This window comes from Lonchura striata, chromosome 1, assembly GCF_050655825.1.
Source record: "Lonchura striata isolate lonStrDom1 chromosome 1, ASM5065582v1, whole genome shotgun sequence".
In the NCBI taxonomy this organism is placed as follows: Eukaryota; Metazoa; Chordata; class Aves; order Passeriformes; family Estrildidae; genus Lonchura; species Lonchura striata.
The window spans coordinates 114,360,955-114,371,568 of record NC_140703.1 but is presented as its reverse complement, the minus strand read 5'-3'; the positions used below and the strand labels follow the sequence as shown (position 1 = coordinate 114,371,568).

At 41.0% G+C, this 10,614-nt stretch overlaps 1 protein-coding gene across 8 annotated transcripts in view; it reads right to left on the bottom strand.

Moving 5' to 3' along the window:
* Positions 1–247: 247 nt before the first annotated feature.
* PRDM15 (PR/SET domain 15) overlaps positions 248–10,614 on the bottom strand; it is a 31,681-nt gene continuing 21,314 nt past the window's right edge. For 6 of the 8 annotated variants that reach the window (XM_021540336.4, XM_021540338.4, XM_021540339.4 and 3 more), the window contains 11 exons: positions 9,919–10,050; positions 9,400–9,534; positions 6,910–7,073; positions 6,282–6,361; positions 5,583–5,702; positions 4,757–4,888; positions 4,172–4,255; positions 3,818–3,993; positions 2,514–2,594; positions 1,971–2,183; positions 248–1,498 (listed from right to left, as the gene is read on the bottom strand). In XM_021540336.4, coding sequence (XP_021396011.3) covers positions 1,019–1,498; positions 1,971–2,183; positions 2,514–2,594; positions 3,818–3,993; positions 4,172–4,255; positions 4,757–4,888; positions 5,583–5,702; positions 6,282–6,361; positions 6,910–7,073; positions 9,400–9,534; positions 9,919–10,050 — 1,797 coding nt within the window. In that variant the 3' untranslated portion in view covers positions 248–1,018. The remainder of the gene's footprint in view (positions 1,499–1,970; positions 2,184–2,513; positions 2,595–3,817; positions 3,994–4,171; positions 4,256–4,756; positions 4,889–5,582; positions 5,703–6,281; positions 6,362–6,909; positions 7,074–9,399; positions 9,535–9,918; positions 10,051–10,614) is intronic. The other 2 variants (XM_021540337.4, XM_085586906.1) reach the window with 1 other exon arrangement.

Here is a 10,614-nt window from a genome sequence, read left to right as displayed (position 1 = left end):
TGTTTTTCACACAAATACTCACCAGGAACACAGTAAAATACAAAAGCTATATATATATATATATATATATATATGTATATATATATATAAAAAGAATGCTTTCTCAAATGTTTATTACAGGATGAAATAAGTCTAATTGAAAAAAATTCACATCCTGAACTTCATCAAAGGGGACTGATTGCTCTTCAGGCCTATTACCTAAAAGCAAGATTGAAAGAGCAGGTTTGAAAAATTACATAAAACTGTATCACATTCTTCTTTCAATTTGTAATTTGTTTGATTAAACTTGACTACAAGACCAGAAAAGTTTGCTTCAGCATTAGACCAGCTCTCTGGCTCAAGTAGCACTAACTCTGCCTGATGGGTACAGGGTTTTTTCCATAACTAAAATGGAAATAATTCATAATTTTTTCTTCCACACCACGCTCATGCCCACCCCAAAACCCCATATTCCACCTACTTTACTGATGTTGTTAGATACAAGACCTAAAGAAGATAAGAAACAAAGACAATTCCTGTTTTGCCCCTTTGTGTCTTCACGTTCCAAGTCTCTACCATCTGACCACAAGGACATTCCACCCACTGTGAACAAGGTCTTCAGATGTCATTTCCAGACTTGGAAAGAAGTGACATGGTATGGCTGAAAGGGTTTTTGTACATCACAAGTGCCGCAAAATTTAGGATTTCCCTGCCTTGGTTAAGGTGTGTGATGATGCACCTGTCAAATCTCAATCTTAGTGCACAACTGTAAGGAGCTGCTAAATTTGTGGTGAGATTTTTTTTTTTTCTCTCCTTTCTGTTATTTTTTAAGACAGTGCAAGGCCTAGACACAGCGTGAGAATCTCAGACAGGGGTGTTGCAGGGTGATCTGCCAATTTCAGCTTAAATTTCATCGGATAAACATTTTCCCATCTCTGTTTGGTATCCAGCAAACAATCCTAGTAGAAATTTTCCAAAGGTCCGTGTGGTTATTTGTGTCTCTGAGTACTGTCCGTGCCAGCACTTCCCCAAGTATAAATTAGTAGCTGTACATCTGCTGCTGCTGCTGCTCTGTCTGAACGGGCTGCTGGCCCGGCTGCTGCGGCGTGGCCGGCGCCGGGGGCTGCAGGACATCAGTCTGAGGCACTGACCTCCAGCTCAGGGGGTGCTGTTCTGACATCTGGTTCCCCAGGGGAGCAATGGAGTTCACCAGGGTGGTCAGGTTTATGAAATGGGCCACGGACTGGGGGTTGGGCGCCTCGGGCTGCGGCGGGAGCTGGATGTCGCTCTGGCGGTTGTGCAGCACGGCCGAGCCGCTGACCGTGTCGAAGGTGACGGTCAGGATGGAGTTGTCCAGCTGCAGCTGGCGCTCCGGGGTGCCCAGCTGGCCCACAGCCACGGGCTGCAGGTTGGTGAACTGGGTGCCAGCTGCCGTGGTGATGGGGGTGACGGTGATGTTGGTGAGTCCCACGGAGCTGGAGGGGGCTGTGACGCTGGGGTCATTGAGGGTCACCACCACCTGAGGAGAAACACAAAGGTGGCCTCAGCCTTGTAGATTCTGATTGGGAAGTGCTCACGTGGTGCCAGCAAGAGAAGTCGCACACAGATGGGAAGGTAGGAAACTTGGAATGGACCAACTTCCAAGTGTAGAAGTAAGATGGTGATGGGAGACAGATATGGAATATTCAGAACAAACGGACAAATTAACTTCCATTCTTTTAATCCAGCTTCAGCCAGTGATATCTAGCAAACAAGTTGATGCTAACATCAGAAGATATGAAAACAAATTGATGCTAACACCAGAAAATGTGAAAACAAACATGAGGAGCTTATTGGTCCAATTTCTTGGGTCTTTAAACCCAGCTTTGTATTACCACAATTTATCCAATCATCTCCAAATGTTCAAACCGGTCTTTTGTAATGTTTTTTTAACCAAAAGAAGGGTCATCCCTCTAAGCAATGTCACTCATCACCCTCCTCCTGCAGCTCACCTGTTGGATGCTCTGTACAGCTGAATTAGTCTCATCTCCAACATTCCCTGTGAATTCACCTTCCTTCTCTGTGTATTCACTGAAGGCAGGGTCCTCAGGCACTTGAGCTTCCTCCTCCTCACCTGACTTTTGTTTTCGTTTCTGGCCACGTTTAGGAGTTTTTATGTGCTGCTTCCCTTCTGGTAGTTCACCCTGTTCCAAGGCTAATTCCGGCTGGAGCAACACATTTCCAAACAAAACATCAAGTCCTTTTGCTTAGTGAAGTTCCAAGTAAGACACAATCACCTGAAGCTGCTTTACTGTCAGTTCTCAAGCAAAGAAACAAACTTTAGCAAAATCCTGACTCCAGGGATTGAGACCTCACCCTGTAATTACATTCCGCCTGTTATACAGCCAAGCAGATCAGCAGCTTGTGGCTGTTTGGACATGTTCCATTGAGGCTGACTCTCTAAAAAAGCACCTTACCCATCAGTTCACACCCAGCTGCGTTATGTACCCAAAAAGTGCTGTCCCACCTCGCCCTGCAGCAAGCCTGGAACTCACCTGAACAATCCCAATTGAAGAGGCATCAATGGTGGTTGTCTCTGGCAGCGGCTCTAAATCATCAATCCTCACTGAAAGAATCTGAACACAAAGAGGTGTGAGCTGCAGAACTGCAAACCACAGTCAAACAGCACAGCATTTCCCTAATAAACTCCATCACCAAGCCAAAGTGATGTAATCTAACACTTTACACATAGTACTTAATACAGGGAGTTAACTGTGGGTTTTTAAAATAACCTTTTGGCATATCATCTTTTCCCTCTTGTTGAAATCCAGCAAAATTTAAACACAGTAAAATAACACGTCCATTTTCATATTCTAGACAGAACATAATCCTCTGGGAAGTGATGAATTCTACAGAAAGTAATGTGTTTGGAAAAAAATAAGTATTATGTTAGCATTGCAATTTATAAACCTATCAACTGTGTCCTACTACTTCATTATTTTCAGATGAATCTACACATCTCAGCTCATCAAAGAATAGAGACAAATTGCCCTCTGGATTTCAGATATGTACCTGCATTTTAAATCCCTAAATCAATAAACAAAGCATTTTGTTGGCTTCCTTCACAGTCATCATGATAAAACAACAAAGCAGTGCTAATGAAAAATTGGTAATGAAAAATTTTTTTAAAAGCCTCAAAGGGAACAGACAAGTCTTAGTTAAACCTAAACAAGAAATGCTGAGGAGAAACACAATATTTAGAACACAGAAAAATCCCTGCTGGGGGTCAGATAAAACATCCCTCTAATCCAGATTCTCTTCAGTCAGCATTCATCTTTAATACTGAGAATAATTTTGCATCATCAGCAAATGCTACCATCACCTCTCTATTCACCACTTTCAGCTCACTTCTGAATACAGAGAACACAATGGAGAAAAAAGAATCCATTACACTCACTAATGGATGGAGACAAAACATGAAAAAACATATATTTAAGCTGGGATAGAAACGGAAAAGAGATTTAAATAAGCTTTTAAAATAAGCTTATTTAAATAGCTTAAATAAGCGTTAATAATAAATAAGCTTTAATTTTAAAAAGCTTAAATGAGCTTTTTAAATAATAATAGATATTTAAATAAGAGGAACTTCATTTTTAGGGACTGAGAATCAGATAGCAAAATGGCTGATTCAGTTAAGTCCATGTTTCACAGACACTACTTAAAATTGAGCCCAAAAGAACAGAGAAAAAAAAAGAGAGGGAAAGACAGAAATTCTTTTCAAGTCACTGAAGGCCATAAACATTCCTTTTTAAAAAAATAATTATTTTAATTCCACAATCCACCACTCAAACTCACTCACCTCTGGGTGTTTACGCCTCATGTGTCGACTCATGGATGCTCTGGTAGAAACTTTTGTCCCACACAGCTGACAGCTCTGGGCTTCCACCTTGTCATGGGTGAGCTGGATGTGCTTCTGCAGCATGTAATCAGTGACATACTTCTTATCACACACTGAACACGTCCACTGTTTTCCTACTGGTGGCAGAGGGAAGGAAGGAAACCCAATGGATGAGCATTGGATTGCCAACACCTCAAAAAGAGCAACAATTTATGTTTGACAACAGGATGTGCAACATTAGTTCCAAGAGTGACCAGTCTAAATCAAAATTAAGGAGCAAAATTAATACTGGATACTGCTTTTTAGAGGGTTTACCTGTATGAATCAACTTGTGAGTCTCCATTGTGTTTCTCTCGCTGAACGTCTTGCCACAGAGCTCACACATGAAATCTTTGATTCCTGCATGAAAAGCACGTTTGGCACCTGTGAAAGCAGCCTAAAGGCATCTGGGACAATTCTGAGTTTTGTGCTAGTTGCATTAAAAAAATAAAAATCACAGACAAAAAAAGGCAGAAGCCCAGCTTCACCAGCTATTGTTAGCTAAACCATTCCACTATATCCAGCAGAAAACAAATCCCAGAGAAATTGATGTAGGAAGTAAAATTTTGTTTTGGGAAATCACAACCTGAAACTAAGTTAAAAACAAACCCAACACTGTAGAGCTACCCAAGACCAAGAACCTTAAAAAAATAAAAGACAAACTTGAAATCAACTAAACTGCATTTATTTGTAGAACACGTGGTCCTGGTTGAGGACAGGACAAAAATCTCACTTTTCAAAGAGCAGAACACGCATATTTTATTAGTTTTTGTCATACTGTCTGACTGTTCTAGGCAAGAGTTCTCCTAGGAAAGATTTAACTGATTCAGTGCAGCTTTTGTCCATCTTTGGAGTCCTCACCTGTGTGTCTCTTGTAATGTTTCAGCATGTTGACTTTCTGTGCAAATTTTCGGTGACATTCCTTGCACTCGTATTCCTTAATCCCCTTGTGAAGCTTCATGTGGTGACGAAGAGCATGTTTTGTCTTCATTCCTGTGAGACAGAAGGCACAGGACACTTAGTCCATCACTCCCACCTTCAGGGGAGAACTCAGGCTCATGTTGTTAACCAACAGCTCTATTTCATATTTGCTGCGAGTCCACAGTTGTATATTTTTAATTGTTTATGTAGCAATGCACTTCATCATTATTATTTTAATTCCAGAAAAAAAGCTCTGGAAAACATCTGAGTAATCACTGTTAGAGAAACAAAACAGCAGGGACAAGCAAAGATAAAACATCCTTAGAGGTGTCAGACTTACTACTGTCTTTCACTAAAATACCAGCTCAGACTTGTTCAAGTTATAACACAAGAAATTAAAAAAGTCAAAGTGACTTTTACTCCTAAGGTTCTTACAGAGAGAAATTACTCTATTTTTTAAGCCAATAAACAGCTCAGAATGAACAAATCAACTTGTATTCACTTTTGTGCTGCAAATCAGGCATTCCTCAACCTGACAGAAACAAAAGCTACTACAATCAGTGTTGTCTTACAGGCCATGAAACCAAACTGTACAAAATTAGGGCAGCTCATGTAACAACAATGCACCTGATTAATACATTTTCTACCTCTCAAAAAAGCAGGATTTACAGCACTGCCACTATTCTCAGCATGGAAGTTGTTTTAACTCAGATATTCACCTGCTACTCAGTATCACAATGAATGGAAAACAAGGCATCAGACATACCTTTGCCACACTCTGCACACAAGTATTCTCGGATATTATCATGGACTCGCATATGTTCTTTTAACATGTCTTTTCTAGCAAATGATTTGCCACATTGCTCACAAGCATGACTTTTTACACCTTGAAAATAAATTTAAAAGACAACGTAAATAAAAAAAAAATGTTAATGAGCAATGTGCATCTCCTAAAAATTGATTAAAGTGGTGGATTAGAGGGCAACAGTCCACCTATACTTACAACCTTAATGGATATGGTAGCCCAAATTAAATTAGAAGACTTTGAAGAGAGAGAAAAGCTAGCTTTTTGTGTGAGAAAATAAAATTAAACCCTGAGGTAGGAGAAGATTGAATAGCATGAAATAGTAATGAGCTGTTAAAAATGATTTTGCAATAGCAGGTTTCAGCCTGTGTAATGGCAAGAAGGTAGCATGGATAAGAATTTGGGGAAGAGCAGAATACAGAATTAGGTGAATCCTACAAATATATTAAGTAGGAATTTGGATTGTGTGTCCAGATCAAATCTCTTCATTAATATTCCCTGCTTTAGAAAACTGGTTTACTCTAAAAGAATAAATATTATATTTGTCTTATTGTAACCCTCTAGAGAAAAAAAAAAAAAAAGAAAAGAAAAAAAGGCAGGCACTGGCTACAGAAATTTGTCTTTAGTATTGATAATTATAAAGAAACATAACATTTTTACCTGTATGTATAAGCTTATGTCTTTCCAGATTTCCTATACTGTTAAAAATCCTGCCACAAATTTCACATGGATGGATGTATCTGAAACCAAAGAGACCAAAATCTGTGAGTCTTCTCTTGAAACAGAGGTGATTCTCAGGCATCTCTGTCCCTAAGTATATTTCATTTGCTAATGCTAATTATTCCAAAAGTTCCTTGAAGCACAGGTTTTTCTAAATGATCCTTAAGAAACCCCTAAGTTGACTGCAAGCTTGGAGCAGTCCGGCATTCCTATAAACTCTTTTTTTTTTCCAAAAAACATTATTAAAATCATTGATTTGCACTTCGCGAAGTCCAAACTGGGAGAACAAGCTTCGAGCAGTCTGGCATTGCTATAAACTCATTTTTTTTCCGAAAGAAATTCTTAAAACAATTGATTTACACTTTGCAAAGCCCAAACCAGGGGGGCTGCTGACCCATCAATCTGTGTGAAGCCAACCACTAGCGACACGCATTTCAAGCTCACAATAAACTTTTTAACCCCCCATTTCACAGTTATTTTAGCACAGCCAAATTCTCTAAGAGCACCCCAGGTGGCAGAACCATTAGAACTCTGAGCAGACAGCTCTTTTCAGTGGAACAAGCCTTACTTCTGCACGTTGGGGTCGGGCAGGTTCTCCCTGTGGATGACCATGTGCGCGTGGTACGTGGCCTTCAAGGCGAAGCGCCGGTTGCAGATGCTGCAGCCGTAACCCTTCTCCTTGTGCACGTCCATGATGTGCTTCAGGTACTCCTTCCCTCTGCCAAAGGTCAGCTGGGGAATGAACCAATAGTGAATGGAAGGGGGAAGAAAGTCCTCGGGCATAGCAATGAGGGGGTAACATCGAGCAGACATAAATATCCTGTGTGCCACTGGATGAAAAACCTGTGACAGCTGGGTTTAGGCTCCAAACTCTTTGGACATTACAGGCACGCTGCTACAGAATATCAATTCACTCAGTTTCTCTAGATGGAGATGGTGTCTCCACCTCTGCAGAAGAAGAGGAGCTCAAGTTCTTCATGCACTGAGGAACAGCCATGTTTATCCTCCACCAGCTCACCGCGAGTACTGTGAGCAGTTTTGATCACCACAGTATAGGGACAATATTAAGCTATTAGACAATGTCCAAAGGAGGGCTACAAAGATGGTGAAGGGTCTGGAGAGGAAGCCTGGTGAGAGCCACTGAGGGCACTTGGTCTGTCCAGCCTGGAGGAGACAGATGGGAGACCTCATTGCAGTTCCAACTTCCTCATAGGGGCAGAGGAGGGGCAGGCACTGATCTGTGCTCTGTGGTGACAGTGACAGGACTTGGGGAAATGGCCTGAAGTTGTGTCAGGGCAGCTTTAGGTTGGGTATTAGGAAAAGGTTCTTCCCCCAGAGGACGGCTGGGCACTGAACAGGCTCCCCAGGTTCTGGTCACTGCAGCAAGAAAGAGCTCAAGGAGTGTTTGGACAATGCTCTCAGGCACACGATGGGATTCCAGGGGCTGCACAGAGCCAGGAGCTGCACTCAGTGAGCCCTGAGGGTCCCTTCCAGCTCAGCTTATTCTGTGATTCCGTAGGAGTGAGGACATCACAGATGGAGAAAATGCCTGCTGGGCTCTAGGGGCATGGTGAGCTCCTGCTTTGGCAGCAGCTCCTGAAGGGTTGGAATTTCCAGGCACGGCAGGGCAGTGACTCTGGCTCAGCTCCTGGAGGTGCTGCAGCTATGACAGACAGGTGCTGCACTACTGAGCTCCAGATGTGCACATCCAGATGTGCTCCAGCATATCTGTGTATGCTGCAGCATGCCAGGGTGAAGTTCCATAATGACATGGTATTTTGCTCCAATTCTGGAACTAGTCAGGTCATTTCTAACAGCACTGCACAGCTTGGTGAAGATGTACTCTGAGACCAGGAAAACTAGACTTTTTAAGAGCTCAGAAGAGAGATTTCTCCAGAAGTTACCTGTATTTGTTCTCCCTTTGGCTGTTCATTGTCCCCATCTCCTCACATCAAATCCCATTTCCCACAGCTGTGCCCTTACACAACTGTTTACTTCACAAACACCTGCAAAAGCGCTAAAAAAAACCCAACTTCCAAAAAGATCTTTCTGATTTGAATGGCCCAACTGCCTTCACTTGGAAGCACTCAATTTTATATAGTTTATGACACCATAAGGTGTCAGGCAGGAAAATCAGCACAGTGAAATCAAGAACATGATGAACTGCTGTGGCACCACACCTTCACATGTTTACTGATACAAACTTAAAATCAGTTTACACTGAAAACCAGCTCCCAGATAAGAAAACTGAAATATTATTATCTGCAGGTCTTAAAATTAAGATAAACTAAGAACTTGCACCACATTAAGTGTGGGCTGTGAAATAAGCTCTGATTTCTAGGGGTCAATTCAGTGGCTGAACAACCAAAAATCCCCTGTCCCTGAGTCAGTTTTGCTGTTTTCACTGAGTTGTTCTGCACCACACCAGCACAGAGTGGTCACCCAGGGAGGGCACAGAGTCCTTAAGGACCCATTATTTCTTTAGAAAATGGCAAAAGCCACACAGTGAGAGATTTACAAAGTCTTCCCCTCTTAGCTGACAACTGAATTAACTACATTCCAGCAGCACTTCCAACACCATCCTGTTAATAATGGAGCAGGGCAAGAATAAGCAGCCACACTGAGCATAAGCAGAAGTCTTTCTCCTCCAAACTGGATGTCCACTAAAGATCCTTCTGACCTCACAAAAATTAATCAATTTGTGAACTCTATCAATCAGAAATGCTGTAACCATTTAAAGCTGAACATAATTGAAAGGTAGTTTGAGATGTGAATGTTCCTTTATTGATCCTTCCTCCAGTTTTGCTTGTTTTCTTCCTCACAGGAAAAAGTGAATGTATCCATCTTTCCTTTTTTTTAGTGTTTATCATCCCCCTTACTAGACACCACCTCAATTCTTATGGCATAGCCTCAGTTCACAGATTAGAAGTAACAGCACTGCAGACAACAACAGACCTTTGAGAGCCCTTAATGTTATTTAAAATACTGAATGATTTATAAATCCCTCCACACCCTCCTCCATCCCAAAACAAGTTAATTTGAAAGTATTTAAAGCTACCTGGCACCTTTTGCAGCTATACTTGTGAGGCTCTGAATCTGCACTTTCATCAGAGTTGTCATCGTTTTCCTCTGATGAGATTCCAATTTTACCAATGAACTCTTCCCTCTGGTGATCGTCCATTAGGGCTATATCCTGTGTAGAGTGGAAAAGAATATTTTGTTTCAATTAAACTTCTTCAAAAAGTAATGCCTAGTCACCTTTTGCTGCCATGTAGACTGCTTTGCATTAACTGCTGTAATATTATTTATTTCAAATATCCTCCTGCTTCATTCAATCCAGAGTTTCTCTGTCCAGGACCACATAAGGAATAACTTATTCAAACAACTAATATTAATTTGTTCTGCATATAAAAGGAATTTCAATGTAAAGAGACTCAGCTGGTACAATATTACATCAACAAAAGCATCTTTATGAGCACCACTGAGTGATACAATTCCCTTTTAATTTCATTTAATTCCTTAAAATTCAGTGTTGACAAAACAATCTGCCTTCTCTAATTGATTATTAACACAATACCTTAAAATGGACATGAATATGATCTCTCAAGACATCCACCCTGAAAAATTTACGTCCACATATCTCACAGGTGTATTTCTTGTCTCCATGTGTTAGAAGGTGTTTGTTCATATTGCTCCTACATGAAAATACCTAAAAGGAAAAGAAAAGGAAGGAAGGATTTTTTGATCATGTCCAGCAGGGCTACAGTTCTTTGCAACCCATCCAGTGGAGAGCACAGAACACATTTACTGTCTTTTTTTATTCCGTCTGGCCAGAAACATGCAGGAGATCCTGTTAGCAGTGTGCCTCAGAACTGCTGGCATGGCAAAATCCAGGGGCACAGTTCCAAGGAACTGACTGAAATTAGACATTTGTCAGGGGTGGGCTTCCAAAAAGAAAGCTGCAGCAGAATTACACAGAGTAGAATTTGAAATATTTTGACAGTGTCTTTTGAACCACAAATGTTCCATCTATCTCTAAAAAACTATAGCCACAAAATCTACCTTGACTGATATGAAAGATATTCAAAGCATCAAAATAAGAGGTCTACACAGCAGCTTAAGAGTTCTTGAGTACCTTTTGCACCATGAATCATTAAACATTTATAAAATCACAAGTTAAACCCACACTCCTTGTGACAACAGTGACTTAGGATCACGAGTGTTGAACATTCAAATGCAACCATGCCATGACTACACCATGAATTCACTTTTA